Source organism: Herpailurus yagouaroundi, unplaced genomic scaffold, assembly GCF_014898765.1.
Source record: "Herpailurus yagouaroundi ecotype Mexico unplaced genomic scaffold, PumYag 308, whole genome shotgun sequence".
NCBI classification, from domain to species: Eukaryota; Metazoa; Chordata; class Mammalia; order Carnivora; family Felidae; genus Herpailurus; species Herpailurus yagouaroundi.
Genome location: NW_024412525.1, coordinates 3,884,792 through 3,907,844, shown reverse-complemented (window position 1 = coordinate 3,907,844; position 23,053 = coordinate 3,884,792). Strand labels below are relative to the sequence as shown.

Here is a 23,053-nt window from a genome sequence, read left to right as displayed (position 1 = left end):
TTCTTCATTGATTTTACCTACTTATTCTGTGAATTACCAAGAGAGGATTTTTGAAATCTCTAACTAAAATCTTGGATGTATTGGGGCACCTGGGTGGCTCAGTCAGTTGAGCGTCCGGCTCTGGCTCAGGTCATGATCTTACAGTTTGTGGGTTCGAGCCGCTCATCAGGCTCTGTGCTGACAGCTCAGAGCCTGGAGCCTGCTTTGAATTCTGTGTCTCCCTCTCTCTCTGCTCTTCCCCTGCTCATGTTCTGTCTCTCTCTCTCTCTCTCTCCCCTTCAAAATTAATAAAAACATTACAATCTTGGATTTATCTGTTTCTCCTTAAGTTTTGTCATTTTTGCTTCATCTATTTTGAAGGTCTATTATTAGGTACATAGACATTTAAAAATTAATATGTCTTATTGATGAATTGACCCCTTTATCATTATGTAGTATCTCTCTTTATCCCTAGTAATATTCCTTGTTCTGAAATTTGTTTTCTGATACTAATATAGCCACTCCACATTTTTTTTTAAGATTTTTTTATTTTTTAAGTAATCTCTACACCCAACATGGGGCTCAAACCCACAATCCCAAGATCAAGAGTCACATGCTCCACCAACTCAGCCAGCCAGGATCCCTCAAATTTCCTATGATTAGTGTTTGCATGGTACATATGTTTCCATCATTTTACTCTCAACCTGTGTCTTTATGTGTCAAGTTAATTTCTTGCAGACAGCCTATAGTTGGATATTGCTGTTTATTCAGTCATACTATTTAGATTTAATGCAGTGATACAGTTGGGAGTAAATCTACCATCTCATAAATTGTTTTCAATTTGTCCCATCTGCTCTTTGTTCCTCTTTGTCTCTTTTCCCGTCTTCTTTTAGATTAACCGAGTATTTTTTCACATTCCAATTTATCTCTAGTATTCGCTTATTAGCTTCATTTTAGTCTTTAGAAGCTCCTCTAGTGTTAACAATATGCATCTTTAACTTTTCAGTCTACTCTCAAATAATATTATGCTATTTCACATATAATGCAGAAACCTTATAACAGTATATTTCCCACCTCCCCTTCTCTGTACTGTTGTTCTCATAATTCCATTTTTATATTATATACCCTACAACACATTGTTACTATTTTTGCCTTCAATAGGCAACTATCTTTTAAATAAAATTTTAAATGGGGGAGGAGGGCATTTGGAATCCTTTTTTTTTTTTTTTAACGTTTATTTATTTTTTGGGGACAGAGAGACAGAGCATGAACGGGGGAGGGGCAGAGAGAGAGGGAGGCACAGAATCCAAAACAGGCTCCAGGCTCTGAGCCAGCAGCCCAGAGCCTGACGCGGGGCTCGAACTCACGGACCGCGAGATCGTGACCTGGCTGAAGTCGGACGCTTAACCGACTGCGCCACCCAGGCGCCCCGGAATCCTTTTTATATTACCCACATGTTCAGCACTTCTGATACTCTTCATTCCTTTATGCAGATTCAAGTTTCCATCTTGTATTGTTTTCCTTCTGCCTAAAGAACTTCCTTTCACGTTTATTATAGTGACTATCTCCTGGTGATAAACTCTGCTAGCGATTCCCTGTCTGAAAAAGTCTTTACTTCACCTTCATTCTTGAAAGGTATTTTTGTTGGATATAGAAGTCTTGGTTTATAGTTTTTCTTTTAGCACTTTAAAGATGTTGTTCTATTGCCTTCTGGTCTTCATAGTATCTGATGATAAATCAGTACTTTTTTTTTTAACTTGGTTCCCCTATATATAGCATGCCACTTTTTCTCTGGCTGCTTTTAAATTTTTCTCTTTACCACTGGTTTTTGGAAATTGGATTATGATATGCCTTGGTGTGGTTTTTTGTGTTTATTCTTGGGGGGGTTATTAAGTGATTTATATTTATGAGTTTATAGTTTTCATCAAATTTGGAAATCTCTTTTTTTTTTTTTTTTGAGAGACAGAGAAACAGAGTACACAGGGGGAGGGGCAGAGAGAGAAGGAGACAGAATCCAAAGCAGGCTCCAGGCTCTGAGCTGTCAGCACAGAGCTCGATGTGGGGCTCAAACTCACAAATCATGAGATCATGAGCTGAGCCAAAGTCGGACGCTTAACCAACTGAGCCACCCAGGCGCCCCTGGAAATCTCTTTTTAAGTAGGCTCCACGCCTAGCCCAATGCAGGGCTTGAACTCACAGCTATGAGATCAAGACCTGGGCTGAGATCAAGAGTCGGGTGCTTAACCAACTGAGCCACCCAGGTGCCCCAAATTTGGAGATGTATAGCCATTATTTCTTCCATCATTTTTCTGCCCCTTTCTGGGACTTCAATTACATATATGTTAGTCCACTTGATGTTCTCTTACAGGTCAGTGAAATGTGGTTCACGTTATTTTCTCTGTGTTTCATTCTGGATATTTCTATTGCTTTGTATTCAGATTCAGTGAACTTTTTTCTGCAGTGTCTAATCTGTTATTGATATGCAATGGACTGAATGTTTGTATTCCCACCAAAATTCATATATTGAAGTCCTTGCCCCCAGTGTGGTGGTATTTGGAGATGGGGCTTTGGGGAGGCAATTAGGTCATGAGGGTGAGAGGCTGGTCTGATGAGATTAGGAGCCCTTATAAAAAGAGCTTGACATCTCTCTCTCTCTGTACACATGCACTGAAGAAAGGCCATGTGAACACACAGAAACAAGGCAGCCATTTCCAAGCCAAGAAGAGAGCTCTCACCAGAACCCAACTGTGCTGGTCGGTACCCTGACCTCAGACTTGCAGCCTTCAGAACTGTGAGAAAATAAATGTCTGCTGTTTAAGCCCTCCTGTCTATGGTATTTTGTCATGGCAACAAAGCAGACTAATATATAATCCCATCCAGTGGAACTATAATCCTTTTTTATATCTTCTAATTCTCTCTTCATTATGTTCATGTTTTTCTTTAAATCCTTAAACATATTGAGCATATCTATAATAGCTCTTTTAATGGCCCTGCCTGCTAATTCTATCTTCCCTATCATTCCTGAATCTATTTCAATTGACTGATTTCTGTTTGTGGGTCACACTGAAATAAAATCTTCAGAGAGGACAAGAGTAATGGGATCAATAGGACGGGGAGAGTTCCCAAGTCCCCACAGTTAACAGGTGGCAAAACAACTTGCTGTTAGCAGGGAAGACATTATTCATGGCCCCCATCTTAAAAGATAGAAAAATGAAGCCTAGGGCAGGGAAGAGACTTGCCTCAAACCACACAGCTTGGGACTTGGCAGAAGAGATCCTATCCCCCACACCCAGCCACCTGACTTTTCTATCCCAGAAGACTCCCTTTCTATCAGTCTAGAGCCTGGGCCACTCCTGCGGAAACCTAGGAAAAGCTGGATGTCTGAGTTCCAGAGAGGGGAATGCAGGGAGGGTCTTCTAGCACATTCTGGGAAGGGGTGGCTGTTGGGAGAGGTATTGGGGAGGAGAAGACAGAGCCAGAAGAAAAGCAAAGGCATCTCCACCCAGGCAGCAGCTGCTCCCAAATATGTCACAACTTGTCAAAGAGGCAGAAATAGAAGCTGTCTATGGAGTGGAAGGGGGTGGGGCAGCTTCTGAACCCACAGTGAGGGCAGAAGCTTCTGAATCCACAGGGAAGACAGAATGGGGTGGGGTTAGAAAGGAAGGGGACCGGGTGGGGGGCTAAGTCCGGGGGCGAGTATGACAAATACATGCCAGGCGGTTCTAGGTGGGCCGAAATGAGTCCCGAGAACCATCTGGTTGCACTTCAGTGAGACTGAGTATGGGAGCAGAAGTGGAGATGGGAAAAGGACAAAACATCCACAGAAACCTGCCCTCTCTGATCCTACAGGTCCATTCTTTAGGGCCGGGCCCGCTTCAAACGAGTCTCCAAACAGTCCGACTCTGACCCTATGAGCACTTCCTCTAGACCCACGTGCTGAGTCAGAAAAAGAATGTTACCTCTCAAAGGGCTACTTGGGTCATTCATATCAGCATCTTGATTTGCAAACAGGGAAAACGAGACCCAGAGAGGAGAAACAACACCAACGTGCCCCGACTCCTTATCCGGGGTTCCTTCTTCCACATGCCCTTCGTTTCCTCACAGTATTTGTCTTAATCCAGAGCTAAGGCCCAGCTCACACAGGAACACGGAATACGCATAAGAAATCCTCAGCCGTATTTCCAAAGGCGCCCAGGTTCACACAGGCACACACTCTGCTGAAATCTGGTCTGGTTATTTTTAAACCTAGCTCTGTGCTTTGTGTCCACCAATCACCTCTCCATGACCCCCACTCCCTGGGGACCCATTCCCTTCCGCCTCCAGGCCCACACCTTCCCCCACCCCAAGGCCAGAGATTCTTGATGAATGAGCCTGGCTCTGAGCTCCAGATTCCAGGCAGGGACGGATTTCCCAGTGGTTATCTGATGCTCAGTCCTCAATGGAAACAATGTATGGCCTCCGGAGGCCTAGCGCCCCCCCCCCCCACACCCCTCACCCCTCAGCTGGGGCTCCCATCTGCCTCGAGACCTCTCCTTTTGTCTCAAACCCTCAGGCTTCCTTCGGTCTCTCCAGCCTAGTGCCTCTCACCCGTCTCTCCTATCTTCTGTTCATCTCTCCACATCTCCCTGACTCTCCATTCGAAGCCTAAAGCAGCTCCGGTCCCTTCACTGCCTCCTACCGGGAAAGCAGGTACTCACTTGAAGCATGTTCCTCACCTGTCAGGCTCAGGGAGGGAGACGAGGCACTGGGATTCAGCCCCAAGGCCCAAGATCAGGCCCCCTTCACACTTCTGACACTAGTGCTCTGTGCACCCTTGGCAAGTCACATCCCCACCTCTGGGCCTCAGTTTCCCAGGGTGTAGAAGGAAGAAGGTGGACTAGCTAATCCTTAGGTTACCTCCCAGCTCTGCTATTCTATGATTCTGTGATCGGTTCTCACCCTGCTTGCAAGGCTACTGCTCCCCCAATAATCAAGCTGATTTGGATGCCACGTTCATGCATCTAGGTCCTTGAAATGTACACACATTTCTGCCACCCAAGCCCTACCTAGTTCCCATCCATAACACCCAGAGACCCAGGCTACGAAAACAAAAGGGGGGGCTTGTATGGAGAAGCCAGAGGCTCCTGTCCTTCCAGACCCTTCTCCTTCTTGCTCCTCTACTTCCAGAATCGAGGCTCCAGAATGGGAAACTTGCTTTGATGTTGGCCAAACAACATGGCAGCCCAGGTCAGCCCACCTGCAAGGTCAGCAGGGACTGGAAGAGGCTAGGAGCCAGAGAGTAAGGCTGAGTATGTAGAGCAGAGTGGGGAGGAAGGGCCCGCAAGGCAGGTGAAGGGGATTTCTGGGCATTTTGAAATCCAACCACTACCATGCAAATGAGATCAGCCCAGCAGGCAAACAGACAGAATCGAGTTGAGACAGACAGGGTGGGGACACAAACAGCTTGGCCCTGGAGCCCCCACCAGGGATAAGGGCTTCCTCCGGAGGGAGCAGGGGACGGCTAGAGGAGGCTACAGTCGGGGCAGGGGGCCCTGAGTGCCCAAGCCAGCAGGGATGGGGATTAGGGCCCGACGCCCTGCTGTCAGGTTAGAGCTGATGGATCACCGCTGGTGGTGGAGCACAAAGGCTGTTCTGTGCTTGGCACCAATGTGTTCCCATCCATCAGAGGGCAGCCTGCATGGGGTGGGTGAGTGTGCAGGGGAAGAAGGCCAAGCCCCTAGATGCGGCTGTTCCACAGCTCGGCTAGGAAAGAGGAGCAGGGTGGATAGAGGGCCAACCCCCCATCAGGGTTTTGAGGCCAGAGATACCTGGGCCACCCTGTCTTCTCGGGCCTGGGAGGGTCTGTGCCCCACAGCTGGGCCCTGACGTGGTCCTCGGCACTTACTTGGGCAGACGTACGCAAGCACGTCTACAGACAGGGATGCACTGAGACCAGCACGCACAAGATCGCTCTAGCCCTGCAGCCCCACCCTCACATTTGGTTAGAAGCAAACGTTACACGCACAAAGCCACACTCCCATCAATCCCATAGGTGCTCCCATAGGCTCCTATTCAGTGCCCTCACCCAGGTCCCGTCCCAGCCCCAGGGACTGACACAGAGTGGGCTCCTAGGGAACTGGGTTCAGCCGATGAAGGGGGGGATTAATAAATTCTTTCTCTGGATTACAGGATAGTACTCCTTTACCACTTACCGCTTCCCACCTTGGTTAGATAACTTTGTGCGCTCATCTTACCCAGCTGTGACTATTTGCAGGCACAAAGACCACATCGTCTTCACATCAGTGACCCCAACACCCAGCGAGAGACGTGCAACACAGGTTTCTTGATCAAAAGAGTTGAGTGAATAAATATATAGGCACCTGGGGTGAGACCAGGTTTTCCCTCCCCCGTTCCTGCTCTTCTGGTCCCCTGGAGGCAATAATGGCCAAGGCAATAGACTGAGGGGGGGGGCAGGAGTGGAGGACAGGACAAAGCAAGGAAAGGGACTAACATTTATTGGGTGTTGCCATGTACCGGGTGCCCTTTCATTAATACAACCATCATCCTCCTACCTCACACACACACACACACACACACACACACACACACACACACACATCCCTTGGCCAGCCGAAACATGCATCCTCTCCTGGTGGAATCCATCCTCCTGCCTGAGTGGATTGCTCAGGCCTCCAGCACCCCACTCCTGGGTTACTGCCATGGTTTTCTATGTGGTCTCTTTGCCTCAGCTTTCAAGTCCCTCCACGCTCAGCTGGGCCTCCTCTCATCTCTACACACTTGTCCAATCGCCCACTTACTGGACCCCGCGTGCCATACAAACCCTCCACCCAGTGCCCCCTTCCTCTCTTCTCATTTAATTCTCACCTGTTCCCCAAGACCCAGCACAAACCCTCCTCCTCCTCAAGCCTTCCACAGAGACCCAGACTTGGTGATTCTGACTTTCTATAAACTCCTGAAACACTCAGTTGATGAGCCCACTCACTGGCAATCGATCACGGCCCCTGTGTTTACTGCTGAATTAAAATAGCTCTCTCTCACATTATAATTTAACATTCACGTTTCAGTGTCCATGTTTGCCAACCAGATAGTAAGATCCTGGAAATCAGAACAAGCCCAGCTCTCCTGCTTCCATTTTTAGAGGACGCGAACACACTGTTTAGGGGCAAGGCAGATTGGATCCCAAAAGGACAAAATGATGCAATTTTTTGGTTTCCACGGTAACTTCAACATCCTTCTTTTCCCAAGGCTCATAGGACTGGAGTGTAAACTGAGGCCAGGCTTTTCTTTGCTCGGAAGGATGTGGGTTAGAAATAGCAATTCTTCCTCAACCCAGCTGGTCGGGGTCAAAAGCAGGGTTTAGAACCCATAGCCCCCAGGCTGCCACACTGGTAAGGCCAAGAACTCAGTTAAGACCCCATTGCTTTCCTCAACATGTGTGGGGTTTTTTCTTGTCTAGCTACGACCCCCTCCTCATCTCTGTTCCCTACCCCAGACAGACACCGGCATTTTCCCGGCTCCTCACCATAGACCACGAGCGACAGGACATCCAGGTCCGTCAAGCTCCAGTTGGATCTCACCTCCCCTGAGAAACCCTCTCTGAGTCCCAGCACCATACTTCCTCCTTTTACTGTCCTTGCCACTGATTGAAACTTATAACACCGATCTCAAATGTCAAGTGGAGGATGGATCAGACTTAGTCCACGGGTTCCTAGAGGAAAAATGGGGACCAAAGAATAAAAGAGGGAACCGATGGCAGTTCAAAACCCAGAAGGCCTCCCTGTGGCCAGAGCTGCACCTCAGTGGGACGGGTTGCCTTGTGAGGTCAGTAGCAGCTGGACAATGGCCACCTGTGAAGGGGACTGAGGCATCATGGGTTGGGTGGAACTAGACGACCACAGGGGTCTACGAATGGTAAGGTCCTCGAGGGCAGAGACCCTGCCTAGGGCGTCCCTGTGACCAACCCCTCAGCCTGAAGACTGAGCTTGTTCTCTGCTGGTCTCTCAGGCCTGCCCACAGCATTGGGAGCATTGGTCCTCTCAGGCCCCAAACTCTGCTGAGGGGTGACCATGGACTGAGAAGCTGGAAGGTTAAGCAGTCCCTCCTCCCCCTGACATTTGAGACCTACATGCTACGTGTAAAACTGATGGCTTAGACAGGAAGATGCGGAACAACCGAGCCAGGTGGTCAAGGAGAAGGGAGAGTCAAAGTGAGTCTGGAGGGTTCTGCTTTCTCTCCCTCCCACTCCACCCACTCAGGAAAAGCTTGGGGTCCCAAGGGGGCAGGAAACAGAGTTCAAGAGGCGACACAGAAGGACAGATAAACGATCCAGAGGGAGAGAGAGGGAAGAGACCGAGGGTTTAATAGATCTTGACCTTGCCACGGAGGGAAAGGTGTAGCCTATTAGTTCTAATTCTTGCTCTGCCCCTGACCAACTGAGTTAAAAGGAAAACCTCTACTGACCCCTGCCAAAAAGACCAAAAAATTCCTCTCGCCTCAATTGCCCCCGTCACAGGAGACCTAAGCGACATAAGATGTCAAGGCTGCTTTGAAAACCCAGAAGTTGAAGCCATTTGACCCTCCAGGTTTCAATCCTTCTTACCCCTGGACACTGAGCCCACACACATGCCCCAAATTTGAAGCAGTCTCATGCTTCTGACTGATGGAGCCTGGTTAAGGTGCTGTCAGGAAGCCGGGGGATGGATACTTTGATTTCTTAAGGCCTCTTCCAGCCTGAACCCTGCCTTTCCTTGTTCCCTCCCCTCAACACCCCCACCCCCCCCCCCACACACACACACATCTTTGGGACTAGCAAGGAGACAGCAGGCAGGCCGCCCGGCTAGGAGTAATTGAAAGGAGCAGATGAGAGGAGAATGTGTGTCCTCCCCCACCTCCCCTGCCCCACGGGGGCTGCTGAGAAATGAAAACTAATCAAATTACACCGACGGCCTCCCTCCCCGTGCACAGGAGCCGGCCCAGGCTGGGGCAAGCGGGCTGGGTGGGGTGGGGGCTGGGGGGAGAGGGAAGGGGAATCACATCTAATCCACTGTAAACGTCTTGATGTGCAGCGACAGCTTAGGGGGGGCTCAGGTTTCTGCGGCATTGGCTATATTTATCTCTGGTTCCATGCCAGCGGGGAGGGTTTAAATGGCACCCAGCAGTTGGCGTGAGGGGCTGCAGGAGCTTGGGGGCCAGTGGCAGGAACAAGTCTCTTCCGACCCCATGGAGCTATATGAGACATCCCCCTACTTCTACCAGGAACCCCACTTCTATGACGGGGAGAACTACCTGCCCGTCCACCTCCAGGCCTTCGAGCCGCCAGGCTACGAGCGGACTGAGCTCAGCCTGAGCCCTGAGGCCCGAGGGCCCCTCGAAGACAAGGGGCTGGGGACCCCCGAGCACTGCCTGGGCCAGTGCCTGCCGTGGGCCTGCAAGGTGTGTAAGAGGAAGTCGGTGTCCGTGGACCGGCGGCGTGCGGCCACACTGAGGGAGAAGCGCAGGCTCAAGAAGGTGAATGAGGCCTTTGAGGCTCTGAAGAGGAGCACCCTGCTCAACCCCAACCAGCGGCTGCCCAAGGTGGAGATCCTGCGCAGCGCCATCCAGTACATCGAGCGCCTACAGGCCCTGCTCAGCTCCCTCAACCAGGAAGAGCGTGACCTCCGGTACCGGGGCGGGGGCGGGCCCCAGCCAGGGGTAAGTGAGCGGTCCCCCCCCAGCCGCCCCAGGGGGAGGGGGCGCAGGAGGCCCCTGGACGGCTTCGGGACCCCAGTGTGGGGTTCAGTCAGAGGGTTGGAGCAGGTGGGGTCTTGGGGGCTGCAGGACCCCCTCCTTCCTCACAGCTGGGCGGTCAAGTTGACCTCCTGTGTCCCTCTGTCCTTTCAGGCCAAGCTAAAGGCCACAGGGAGAAGCAGAGGTGGAGGGGGGTGGCAGAGAACAGAAGGACGGGCGGATCCAAGAGCAAGTCCAGAGTCAGCCTGGGTGGGAGTGAGAATTAATCCCAGTGCCTAGGGATGGGGTCCAAAAGGCAAGGCCAAGCGTCGCTTTGCCCCACCACCCCATCTTGAGTGTGGCTGAGCAGAGGCAACACCTACCCAGGGTCTCTCAAGAACCCCAGCGGGCCTGCACCTGCTTCCTTCACCTTATCCTTCACCCTTATCGTAAGGTCAGGAAAACCAGGAACCCTTTTAAACCGGGTGTCCTGTGAGGACAGAATCGCCACCCAGAATGGAGGACAAGAAAGGCCTGGAAGTAGGGGCTCTGTGGCCAGGCAGGGAGCGGGGGCATGAAAGTTGCTGATGGGGAAGATCCTGAGGCCAGGGGCGCCCCGGGCTGGAGGGCTGCAGCCTGTGGCCCACCCTCCAGCCCCACAAGGGGAGCTTTTGCCCATTGGAACTGGACAGAGAGACACCATCAAGAATGGCTGTGCTCTGACCTTGGGCCTTCACCCTGTCTTGCAGGTGCCCAGTGAATGCAGCTCCCACAGTGCCTCCTGCAGTCCAGAGTGGGGCAGCACATTGGAGTTTGGTCCCAACACAGGGGGTAAGTGAGACCCGGACCCTCATAACCTTGGCTTGACCCCATCAGCCTGTCTCTAGGCCCAATTGTCTCCTTTTACCTTGCTTCTTGCTCCAGTCCTCTTGCCTTTGGCTTCTCCAGGGAACTGCTGAACCCGGGATTCCAAATGCTGGGCCGCGAGGCCCTGTGCCTCCCTGAGACCTTGACCAGCTAAGGAGTGGTCTAGGCCTCCTGCAGCTCCCCGACCAAAGCCTGGTGCCTGACCTTCTCCACGGAGAGGGGAATGTCCCTGCCCCAGGGGTCCCTGGGAATTGCCGAGTCAGTGCTGCAAAACTGGGCCAGCAAAGGACAGTTCCAGTCTCCCAGGATACACCGTCCTGGCTCCGTCTCAGAGTAGCTGCTTTCAAATCCTAACCCCACTAGGGGAGCTCAGAGAGAAGGCACATGCGTTCAGTGTTCACACACACATGCACACGCGTGCACACACACACACGCACACACACACATATGCTTGGCACTGGGAAAGGCATGGGCTAGCGGGTAGGATTCTTGAGTTTTGCGCACTCATCTGTCCTGGGATACCTGTGCCACCCCCAAAGACCTTGTTCCCTGTCCTGGGTCTTGAAACCCCCTTTATCACACAGGTGACATCCTCCCCCCTTCTCCTTACAGATCACCTGCTCACGGCTGACCCCACGGACGCCCACAACCTGCACTCTCTCACCTCCATTGTGGACAGCATCACAGTGGAAGATGTCTCTGTGGCCTTCCCAGATGAAACCATGCCCAACTGAGATTGTCTGCCAGGCCGGGCGTCCATGAGAGCCCCCATGCTGGCCACAGATGCCACCGCCCCCGCAGCAGGGGCTTCCTCAGCCAGGCTGTCCTGATGCCAGAGGGCCAGTGCTGGGGCTATCAAATGCCAGCCTATCCCCTTCCTCATCCATGTAAGGTTAACTCGCCACCCAGAGAGGGAACGGATGCTCTCGTGTAGCTGACTCCTTACAGCAAGGAGCATGCCGTTTCCCAGGAAATAGAGCAGGGGACCAGAGTGCCCCTCGTGTATGCCCTGTCTCGGGGCAAACTCAGGAGCTCCCCTTTGTTCATAGTGCAGCCTCCAATTCCACCCCCTCCAAAGAAACGGTCTGAGAGACGATGACAGTGTCCTGACCAGGACAGGCTGTGTGCATCTTCTGTTCTTGTCTTTTCCTGATGCCAGGGGCTGGGCTGGGCCTGCCCTGAATCGAGGGAGAGGAAAGGGAGAGGAACAATCCTCTGTTCCCAAGTCCCTGGGGGGCCAAGCTTTTGCAGTGAATATCGGGAACCTTCCAGTGGTTTTATGTTTTGTGTTGTTTGTAAAGCCGCCATCTGACCAAGGTCTCCTGTGCACAAGTGGCCAGGGGCAGGCAGGGAGGGGGGCAGGGGCTCTTGGGGGTGATTTCTTTTCTTAACTAAGCATTGTGTGGTTTGCCATTGTTTTGTATTTTTTTTTTTTTTTTTTTTGCTAATTTATTTGGATTTCTTTTTTAAAAAACGAATAAAGACTGGGTGCTAGAAGAATGTCTGTGATGATGTGGAGGGAGGGGGTGCCCGCCGCTCCTGCCCCTCCCCCTCCAGTGGTGCAGACACACCTCAGGGGGCAGGCCTGCTAAGGATCGGAGCTGATGGGGCTCCAAAAGCAGCTGGGGCACTACCTTGCTGCTGGTCACCAGGTACTGGGAGCCCCACTCTTTTTACCATTCTGAAGGGAGCAGGGTGTGGTCCACAGGCTGGGTGAGAGCCAGATCCACAAACACCTTGTGGGACAAGGAGGAAACCCTGGCAAACATTCTGTGTCACTCTTTCTTGCTCACGGACACCGCAACGGTCTGTGTGCTCCATCTCAAACCCCAAGGGGTCCATCCCAACTAATGAGCATGCTCTGTGCCCAGCGCTCATCCCACAGCCCGCAGGTAGGGTTGTAGGGTGGGAATTTGCAGGTTTTCCCCTCTCCCTGCTCCCTGCCTCTCCTCTGGTGCGAAGTTACCAGGAGCCCTGCAGGAAAGTGGGAGGGGATTAAATCAGCATGATTGGGGTCAGACACTGCCACTTCCTCGCAGGCAGGCCAACTAGCATGTCCCCTTACCAAACCCTTCCGTTCCTCCAGGCCAAAGAGGAATGTGGCCCATGCCCACAGCTCAGAGGATGACGGCAGTTCCGCTGGGGGTGAGGGGAGGGCCTCACCAACAATCACAGGAAGAGAAGCTGGGGTTTTCTTCATATGGGATGCTATCTTCCAACTGCCAGCTGAGGGGAGAAGGTGGGTGGAGAATAGAGAAGATTCTGGACAGAAATTACATAAGGACTAGCTGGGGAGATAGCAGGAGCTAGAATCTGAATGGCTCATGAACATCTACTAAAATTTTGATTAATTCTAACTGCTTGAGGCTAAACTTGTCCGATGTATTGCAAATTATAAATTTCAGAATCATTACAGAAGTCTGGGGATTCACAGCGTGGTACACTGTAGCCCCCACCCAATTCTTCAGGGCCCTTGACAATGGAAGTAACCCTGTTTTACCTACCAGGCTCTGTGACCCATCCTGCAGTGTACCCCTGGGTTCAGCTGGGCCATCTCCCCCACATCTGCCCCTCCTGACTTGCTCCTGAAGAGGGCGGTCAACTCTTGGCTCTCAGAGTTTCTCCAGAAACTCTGCCTAAGGAAGAGAAGGAAACCTCAGAGCAGGCTCACAGACCGAGGTGAGGGTGCAGAAGGGAGCAGCCCCCCACCTGGGGTGTATCTGTCCCAAACAACCAGTCAGGGCCGGGCCAACTGAGAGTCACAAACTGGCCTAATCTGCCCCACTGTGGGATTTTCTTCTTGAGTTGTGTCACTGTGTTTATAGTCGTACCACCTTGAGAGGGCCGGAGAGGAATACCGATGTCATTTCTAAGGCTCTCAGCTCCCCCTCACTCACTGCCCTTGGAGATGAGGAGAGCCACAAGCCTGATTGCCACACTTTGGTTGTCAAATTTACATTCACTCCCTTACGAACCACTGAACATGCTAAGCTACACATTCAAGGGGGATCTGCTCCCCTCGAGTTCATTTCCTCTGCCCCTGGCACCTCCCAAGCTCCCAAGTGGATACGATCCCACCACCTTCAGTTGACTTGCTTCTCACTGGGGCCTTGGGGTGGCCATGAAGAAGGGGGCTCATCTCTACAGAGCTTATAGGCTCTGGAGTGGCTGCACGTATTTGGTAAGTTTATTCTTCTTTACCTATCATGTCAGTTGGAAACTGAGGTTCACGTTCACGACCTGGTAAGAATGAACAGTCCTCAGCAAAAGCCATCAGGGTTAATAGTTCCTGAACGTTGTCAGGGGTGGTGGCCATTGTCTACTTAATTCTTCTTCAGTCTTTACGTCCTTAAGCCTTCCACCAGAGAAAGAGAAATGAGCTGCTGGAATCTCACAGGTGTGAATAGCAGACATGGCCAAATGGAAGCCAGCCTCACTCGTTATTTGCACAGAATGAGCAATTGTCATCAATGCACTGGGTCTTTCTTAAACTAAATGCTTAGCCTTCACAATTAAAGTACAGATAAGACTCCAATTAATGAATAGTGAGTGGTAGTTCTTTAGGGAAATTAGCTTCAATCCGGTCTCCAGTGGAAGTACCTGCAATAAATCAAGCCAGGTTAATCAAATGTTACCTAACAATGGGCTTCAGGGAATGCGCTAGAACGAAAAGAAGAAATACTTGGAATTGGCATATCAGTTGTTGAGAGTGTAGATAGGAACTTCTTAGGGTGTTTAGACACCCTAAGTGGTGTTTAGACACCACTAAACACTTAGGGTGTTTAGTACTTGTTGCTTCAAGTACTATTTGTGGCTTAGATCTCTAACTTCTCAAGGTAATCTATCTCGCAAAGTGGAAAACATTTTATTTTTTATTTTTTTAATTTTTTTTAAACGTTTATTTATTTTTGAGACAGAGAGAGACAGAGCATGAATGGGGGAGGGGCAGAGAGAGAGGGAGACACAGAATCGGAAGCAGGCTCCAGGCTCTGAGCCATCAGCCCAGAGCCCGACGCGGGGCTCGAACTCACGGACTGCGAGATCGTGACCTGGGCTGAAGTCGGACGCCCAACCGACTGAGCCACCCAGGCGCCCCTGGAAAACATTTTAAATGCTGCACCTGGAGGGCCGCCTGGGTGGCTCAGTCAGTTGGGCGGCCGACTATGGCTCAGGTCATGATCTTGCGGTCTGTGAGTTCCAGCCCCGCATCGGGCTCTATGCTGACAGCTCAGAGCCTGGAGCCTGCTTCGGATTCTGTGTCTCCATCTCTCTCTGCCCCTTCCCTGCTTGGTCTCTCTCTCTCTCTCTCTCTCTCTCTCTCTCTCTCTCTCTCTTTATCTCAAAAATAATAAACATTAAAAAAAATTTTAGGGGCGCCTGGGTGGCGCAGTGGGTTAAGCATCTGACTTCAGCCAGGTCACGATCTCGCGGTCCGGGAGTTCGAGCCCCGCGTCAGGCTCTGGGCGGATGGCTCAGAGCCTGGAGCCTGTTTCCGATTCTGTGTCTCCTTCTCTCTCTGCCCCTCCCCCGTTCATGCTCTGTCTCTCTCTGTCCCAAAAAAATAAATAAAAGTTGAAAAAAAAAAATTTAATGCTGCACCTGGAGAGGGAGGTGGAGGGGGGCAGACAATGGAGGGTGAAAGGAGAGGAGTCCCCTCAGTTCAGGTTCTGTCATGGATAAAACCCTACCCCCAAGATGTCTCCCCCCGCCCCGGACTTGTCTCACTGCCTGGCTTCTGGGCTCCAGGCTCGGGCAGAGATGCCTAAAGGTGTGCCGAAACTCAGGAAAGACTGAAGGTTCCAGGTGAGGCTGGGGTCTTGGCTAAGGACCTATAGTCCAGGCCCATATGGGAACCCCAAATCTCCACCCCACGGCAATTTGGGCTGTGCCTCACCCCTCAGCCATGGGCAACAACCAGACCCAGACTCTATGCCTCTTGCTCTGCTTAGAACATCCCTAGGGGAGGCATGTTCTTTCTGGGAAAGAAACCTAGAATCTTCTTTCCTACAAATGCTGACAGAAACATGATGTTGGGATCTCATCGCAAGCTCAGCAGGTCTACAACGAAACTCACATTTCCACATAAGCCTGCTCCTTCCACATTCCCCATCCCAGTGGATGGCAACACTGGGAAGCAGTTTCCCATCCCAAAAAAGTTTTTCTGAGTTCCTTCGGATCTCATCCTGTGGCCAGCTGGTCACCAAGGCTGGTCGATTCTACCTTTGGTCATGGAGGGAGTGAGGGGGGACCCCAGAGGTGTGTAAACACAAGGCCAGCACCTTCCCTCACCTGTGTGCCCTCTCCGGGTCACAGGTTGCTTTGTCTGGGGTGCACCCTGTCACGGGTGCCGGTGGACTCCGCCTTCCTGTACCATCAGTGTTTGGGACGGCATTAGCCTTGGGAAGGATATGGTGTATTGTGCTGTTCTCAGGGAGTTCACAATTTAGGTGAGAAGAAATACAGTCCAAAGACGAACATAAGCCAAGCACCACAGGAGGGTGGGTTTGGAAACTGAGCCACCCAGGCGCTCCAGCATGAGTGTGGGTTTGGGACAGGGAACTGGGGGAGGCTTAGCCAAGGGACAGAGGCTTGAGCTCACTTAAAAGAGAAGTAGAAAAAAAAAAAGTAAAAAAGAGAGAAGCAAGTAACATTTAGTAAGTGGTAAGCGCTCTTGGCAGATGGTCAGAACTTTTCACATATGTGTCGCAGTTAAGTACGGGGCCCCGAGCTAGCTTTGGGACATACGTCTGTCTCTCACCAGCTTAGCCTTACAATTAACCACACTTAAGAAGTGTGGTTCTTAGCCTTACAATTTCCTGTTCTGCAAGATGGCGAAGATAACACCACACAGAGTTGTGAGGGCTAAGTGAGCTAATACATTGAGCATGCTTAGAACAGCATCTGGCACACAGTAATTCCCGGTAGTGTTGAGCTTTATTTAATAATCATCCTCATAAGAACCCTCTAAGATAAGGTCGGTTCATTTATTCTCTCGAGCATGTCTATCGAGGGGATACGGAGATCAAGAAGACAGACCCGAGGGGCTCCCTCACAGCGCCGTGTGGGAAGAGACAAGGAGAGGCACCACATGGCACGGTGGCTTCCAGAGTGCCAGCGAGCAAAGGGTTGTCGCTTCTCCAATTCTGCCGGGGAGGGGCTGGTCCTGCCTTCCAGGTGATGCTCCAGGTGGGTCTGGAAGGTTCGCGCTGCAAAGGCAAGAGGCACTCTTGCTGCCTTCTGCTGATGGGGCTGGCGGACACAGGTTTCTGAGGTCGGCGGACTCAGACTGGTGAGAGGAGGGGCGGGAGCCTGGAGCCAAGTCGCAGGCAGCCTGTCACGCCATGTGGAGGGAGCAGGCCTCTGACCTACAGGCTGCGGGGGCTGCTGCAGTGATCCCGAGCAGGGGGCCTATAGCAGCGGCAGCCCTGGGGGCCGTGGGAAAGGCCACGAGGCAGTGGAGCATGACCAGGTGAGTAGAGAGGGAGAAGGAATAAATCAGGTCCAGCATCGGCACTCCTCAACTCCCCTGGCACAGGCAACCTGCACATTAACCTCTAGCAACCCCATGGTTATGTAAGTAAACAGAAGGTTACTGACTGTATGTTTTTAAAACTCTGATGTTGACTTCCCAGAGGAGCACAGCCGTAGGACGGTGGAAGAAGCTGGACACGTCAGCTGAACGCTAAGTTAAAAAAAAGACCAGAGCCATGTGTAGGTTGTCTTAAAACCATCGGGTTGTTTATTGGTACGTACACAATCACACTCATACACCCCCGCACATCCACTCCTGACGCACTGGGCCGGTACAGTACTGAGAAGGGAACTGACAAGATACAGCAGGCTGCTGAGGGGGCTTCGGGTCACTGGTGACTCTCCAAATAAAAAATACGCGGACTGTGAGGCAAGGGATACACCAAGACAACAGCCTTCCATCACTGAATGGACAAGTTCTCCTGTCCATCACCTCCCTGCAATACCTCCCCAGATGCCCTGAAGAGACCCAGGTACATGGCCAACCATGACAGGGTCAAGTTGTAGAGGAGAAGATGGGGCTGAATCTCCCACTGAGCTAGTCTGTCAAAAGTCCCCTGACACAGTCAGATGGCTTTGTGATCCCCAACTCCACCAATCTTAGGAACCTGGGGTTTCTCCATAATCTTAACATCCATTACCCAAGGATAGGGGCTTTTTCTCTCCACCCAACTCATTTTCTGCTCAAGAACGCGTCCAGCTCCATTTGCAGCAGCCTGACGGACAGGGAGGGCGAGGAACAACCAGGGAGAACAAGGGCAGGTGGGGGGCCTTGCCCACACCTAGGGGAGCCCACCCAGCCCCGCCCCTGGCAGACCTCTGCTCTGCTGAAAAACAGAAGGCTCTGAGCCCTGGCCTCATCCCAGGCTCCATCACTCCTGCGGGCCAGGGTGCTCTGACCCACTATCCCACCTGTTAGCCGAGCCCCTGCTCAGAACCCAAGTCGATCAGGTTGCAAACCAGCTGCTCGGCCACCTGTAGGTGACGAACTGGCACCTCTCCAGAAAACATGCTCCAGACACGTGTCCTCTCCTCTCACTTGGATGAAGCCCTGGGTTCCATCAACTCCCCCTGAACTTGGGCCCCAAACATGTCCAGGCATTTTGGCAGGACGAGGAAGTGGATTAAGACGGGTTTCTTGGGAATGACATTCCGACCAAACTAGGACCTGTATCCCCCAGCCCCGGTTGCCACCGTGCTGCGTGAGGGAAGCAATTAAAATGGTGGAAGCTGGGTGGGGCTCAGGAATTTCTGGAGGAGGCAGTCCCTGCACACTGAGAGAGCCCTGAACAAGGACTGGCTGATTTAGGGGCAAGCAGGAGAGTGAAGACCTTCATCGACACTGGATTTCCTGGACCTGGAATATGCTCACTAAAGCAGAAGCTTTATTTTCTTCCTAAGAGATCAGGGGAAGAGAACCCCGGACTACCTTTTTCCCACATCTGATTTGAAGGTCAGTGTATCTTCAATCCACCCACTGGGTATATTCTTAGGGGCTGGATTACTAAAGTGGGACAGAGGAGGACAGCAAGGGAGGGGATGCTGAGCAGAATAGACGGCGCATGGGTAGCTCTCTTCTGTCCCCAGAGCCAGGACCCCACACAACCCCCAGCCCTGCCCCAGCAGCAACTCCACGCTACCGCTGGGGTAGGAGGCATTCCCACCACTCTTTGGACTTAAGGCTACTGCAGGCCATTGGCTCTCTGTCCAGCTGACCTGCCTGCACTTCTTACTAGGTATGAGGGCTGAGAGTTTCCCCATCCTTACCCTTGGCCCAAAGCTCAGAGGCCCGTTTTTCTCAGATTCTTCCCCAACTCACATTTGGGATTCATCTTAAGCAAGAGCCTGGAATCACCACCTTAGCCTTCCTCCTCCCCAGCCTCACCATCTGAGGGAGAATGGGGCTTTCTGCAGCCCCTCCCAGCCCCCAAAGAGGTTCTGGAGGCAGGAGCTGCCGTTGTGGAAATAAGGTGGGAAAAGGGGCTAATGCTGGGGGGTGCCCAAACCAGTTATCAGACAAGCAGGATGTGCACGGGGACCAGAAGGCCCAACAGCCTGAGCAAGGCAGAGTCCGAAGTGCCGTTTTCTTGGAAGGGCCATCCTCAGCCCTTGGCACGGCATCCTGGTATCTGGTGGAGGTCGCAGTCCAGAACAGGCTGGCTAGGCCCAGAAGAGGGAGGGTGAAGTCACAACCCCACCTGGGCTACTGCTGTCCTGTCCCTTCTGCAGAATCCCAAGCATGGACAACCTCGAGTCCCAGCCACAGCCACAAGAGACTTACAAAGGACACACGATGGGACTCAGAGTAGTGGGATGCCGAAGGGGGTGGACGAGTATATTCTGAGATCCAGGGCAACCGGAAAGTCACGACGAGACTAGGAGCCGTGAGAGGACCAGGGAACGAGCAGGAGAGGCCAGGGCCAGCTGAGCCTGTGAAACCCAGCAGGAGGACGCTGGCCCTGGGGGCCGTGGCTAGTCCCGGAAGGCGGAGAGCATGTGTCCATAGAGATAGTGGGAGCGAGCTGAAAGAGAGAGAGAGGGAAAGAAAGAGAGAAAGAGAAAGACAGAGAGAGAGAGAGAGAGAGAGAGAGAGAGAGAGAGAGAGAGAGAGAGATGCATTGCACGGTGAGCTGGGAGTCGTCCCTGGGGGTCTGGGGCGCATGCATGCGCAGCGAGCTTGCAAGCGCCAAGCGCCCGGGCGGTGGCGGCGGCAGCGGGCAGGGCAAGCCGGACGAGTGCGGGCCTGGCAGGTGCACAGCGCGAGCGGGGGCCGCCGGCGGCGGGGGCGGGGGGGGGGGGGGGGGTGGTGTCCGGCCCGGGCCCGGCCCACTTACCCCGCGCCACGGGCACACCCCCGCGAGAGCCGGGGCGGGAGGGGGGTCAGCAGGAGTAGGTCCGAACCGTGGAGGGCTCCAGTCTCTGCGCCCCCGCCGTCCCGGCTGGGAGGAGTCGGCGGCCGCGGGAGAACACAGAGCGGCGGTTAGTGCGCGCGCTCCGGGGGTCCGCCCGCCCGCCGGCCCGGCGGCAGCGTTAGTGCAGCGGCGCCCGCAGGCCCCTCCGGCGGCCCGGCACTCACCCTCCGGCGTGATCTTCTTCGGCGGCGCGGGCGGCGGCTGCAGCGGCCCCAGCGTGGCCACGCGGAAGGCGGCCGGGAGCGTCTCGGCCGAGGCGCCGAGCAGGCCGCCGTGCGGGTCCCGCGGCCGGAAGCGCTTCCTCCAGGACGGCGCGCGCCGGAACACCTTGTCCTCGCCCTGCATGGGACACGCGGAGGCCCTCACTCCCTGCCCGCGGGAAGCGCGCTCGCGGCTGCTTCTAGGGGTGCCACTAGAAGCCACTAGGTCCCACTGGAAGGCGGGGTACGGAGGGGGGGCAAGGTCACCTCCTCTGTCTGGCCCTGTTTTTCCGTCGGTAAAATGAATGGGGGCGAAGTAGTGGACTCCCAGGGGCCCCGGGGGATTCAGATTCCTTGTCGCCAGGTAGGGTGGGGTCCCCTCTGGTCAGACCTGGCACCATCCTGCAGTTGAACCGTCTCCCTGCCCAGCCCCGTCATCTCACACTGAGCTGGGGATGCCCACTGACCTTTCACGTTCTCCTAGCCTCGTCCCGGGGGCACCGAGCAGCCCCCACCCAACCCCTCCTGCCTTCCCTCTGGCTGCAGCCCAGGGTGTGCCGGAAACGCACCGGGCCAAGCGTCAGGAGACCTGACTACCATTTTACTAGTTATGTGTCCCTGGGCAAGTTAAGTGACCTCTCTGAGCTTCCATTTCTGTGTCCATAAAATAGGAAGAACATCATCTGCCCTCTTTCTCAGACTGCCTATCCCTAATGGGATCAAGTGAGAGCATTCTGTGACAGCGATGGGTCAGGTGGATGGCAGATCAGAGGCAGGCTCCCCCAAAGGAGGTGGTGGGCCATCTGTCAGCGGAGTCTCCAGACTATCTCTGCCAAAGGGCACCCAGAGCCAAAACTCTACAGGATGCCCCTCTGCACAGGCCTCCCCATCCTCCCCGGAAGAGCTCACTTCCACCCTGCTTGGCAGCCATGTCTCATCTCCCCAGCACCAACCCCCACCCCCTCCACCCCGACCAAGCCAATCGGTGTTCTCAGAACGGCTATAGGCAGAGAGCTGCTGGAGGAACAAGAGACATTAACCCACCAGTTCTTGCCTCAACCCCTCCCGGCCCCAAGCCCCTTGTTGCTTGTGCTCTGAGGAGGCCAAACCCTATCACTTCTTGGCACAATGTACTTCTGTCCCAGCACCCACGCTGGTATCAGTTTTTCGTGTACTTATGGGATTACAGTAAAACCTTGGATTGAGAGTAACTTGTTCTGCGAGTGTTCTGCAGGATGAGCAAACGTTTGTAATAAATTTTAACTTGATAAACGAGCGATGTCTTGTGATATAGTTCGTGACACTGAAGGTCACATGATCACAACCGAGCCAATGGTTCTTGAAATTTGCTTTGGTATACAAGTGCTTTGGATTACAAGCATGTTTCCAGAACAAATTCTGCCTCAAAACCAAGGTTTTACTGTATTTCATTAACCACCCCCCTCTCTCTCTCCTTCTTCCACTCCCCTCCCTCAACTCTCTCCCTCTCACTTTCAAATTCTGTCCTCCATGGGACAGACACCATCATCTTTTTAGTTCCAACCAATGTATCCCCAGCCCCAGAGTAGTGCTCAGGAACACTGTAGGCACTCAATAAATACTTGTTAAATGAATGGATGGCAGCTGGCTTCCTATGTAGGCATCCTATCCCTGAATTCATCAGGAACTTTCCTCATTATTTCTGTCTGGTCCATGATCCTACCCTTAATCTAGCCCAGGGTGGTTTCCCTTTCTCTCTCTCTTTCTCTCTCTCGATTTCTTTTTTTTTTTTTTTTTTTAATTTTTTTTTTTCAACGTTTATTTATTTTTGGGACAGAGAGAGACAGAGCATGAACGGGGGAGGAGCAGAGAGAGAGGGAGACACAGAATCGGAAACAGGCTCCAGGCTCTGAGCCATCAGCCCAGAGCCCGACGCGGGGCTCGAACTCACGGACCGCGAGATCGTGACCTGGCTGAAGTCGGACGCTTAACCGACTGCGCCACCCAGGCGCCCCTCTCTCTCTCGATTTCTACCTTCAGCCAGCGCTAAGACTTGTTCCTGTATCACTTGTCCCCTAGAAGATGTTCTTCCTGTTCCTCTCCTCTTTTCCTTAAGTCCTGCTCTCCATGTAGGGGGAGACTTGGATACAGCCCTCCAGGGCCTTGAAGCTTGAGAGGGGAAACTGAGAACCAGAACTGACAGAGGAAACAAGAGACAGCTCAAGGTTGCTGATGCTGTGCTAGATGCCTAGACAGAAAACAGTCTCCCTGGATCTCTGACCTCCCCTGTGCCCACCACCACCAAATCCCACCTCAAGCTTAATTCCTCATCAGTCAGAGGGGGATGATAACCTGCCCCACATGATGATTGTTAGCATAAAATGAGTTGTCTGTCACCAGTATATCCCTATGCCTGGGCCAATGCCTGGCCCAGAGGAGGCCTTCAAAGAATATTTTTATAAGGATTGAAGGAATACACAGCTTTCTAATTAGGAAGCACCGCACTAAGATATATAGGAATCATTTTTCTAAACAGCATCAAAGAAAGCGAAGATCCTCGGCAGGTGGGGAATAAAAGAAGGGTCCACATGGCAGGGGCATTGGAAAAATTAAGATCTCTGAGGGTGGGGACAGCTGGTGGGGTCTGGCAATTTATCTCCTTGACAGGAATACATACACACGTACACACACATATGTGTACGTGTGTGTGTGATTATATGTGTGTGTGTGTGTGTGTGTGTGTATAAATAACACACTCCATATTTCAAGGCACCTCCGTGAAGAACACACCCCTCCACAAATTCCGTGTATGCCTGAGCGTGTCCTATCTACCGAAGCAGAGCAGTCATTCCACAAAGGTGGATTTTAGCCCTGGCCAAC

At 52.7% G+C, this 23,053-nt stretch overlaps 2 protein-coding genes across 10 annotated transcripts in view; one reads left to right on the top strand and one right to left on the bottom strand.

Annotated features, from left to right (window-relative positions):
• Positions 1-9,097: 9,097 nt before the first annotated feature.
• MYOG (myogenin) lies at positions 9,098-11,822 on the top strand. Its single transcript, XM_040462192.1, has 3 exons — positions 9,098-9,669; positions 10,434-10,515; positions 11,164-11,822. The coding sequence occupies exons 1-3, from the start codon at positions 9,124-9,126 to the stop codon at positions 11,283-11,285; spliced, it is 750 nt and encodes a 249-aa protein (XP_040318126.1). The 5' UTR covers positions 9,098-9,123; the 3' UTR covers positions 11,286-11,822.
• Positions 11,823-17,263: 5,441 nt separating this feature from the next.
• Positions 17,264-23,053, bottom strand: part of PPFIA4 (PPFI scaffold protein A4) — a 51,417-nt gene continuing 45,627 nt past the window's right edge. For 6 of the 9 annotated variants that reach the window (XM_040462234.1, XM_040462238.1, XM_040462242.1 and 3 more), the window contains 3 exons: positions 20,159-20,333; positions 19,917-20,021; positions 17,264-19,604 (listed from right to left, as the gene is read on the bottom strand). In XM_040462234.1, coding sequence (XP_040318168.1) covers positions 19,963-20,021; positions 20,159-20,333 — 234 coding nt within the window. In that variant the 3' untranslated portion in view covers positions 17,264-19,604; positions 19,917-19,962. The remainder of the gene's footprint in view (positions 19,605-19,916; positions 20,022-20,158; positions 20,334-23,053) is intronic. The other 3 variants (XM_040462237.1, XM_040462240.1, XM_040462241.1) reach the window with 1 other exon arrangement.

Bases quoted from the DNA above. Each gene is read 5' to 3' on its own strand.
- MYOG (XM_040462192.1), top strand. From the start codon at position 9,124: ATGGCACCCAGCAGTTGGCGTGAGGGGCTGCAGGAGCTTGGGGGCCAG. The intron at 9,670-10,433 runs GTAAGTGAGCGG...CCTGTCTTGCAG, and splicing joins GGGGCGGGCCCCAGCCAGGG to GTGCCCAGTGAATGCAGCTC. The intron at 10,516-11,163 runs GTAAGTGAGACC...TTCTCCTTACAG, and splicing joins GTTTGGTCCCAACACAGGGG to ATCACCTGCTCACGGCTGAC.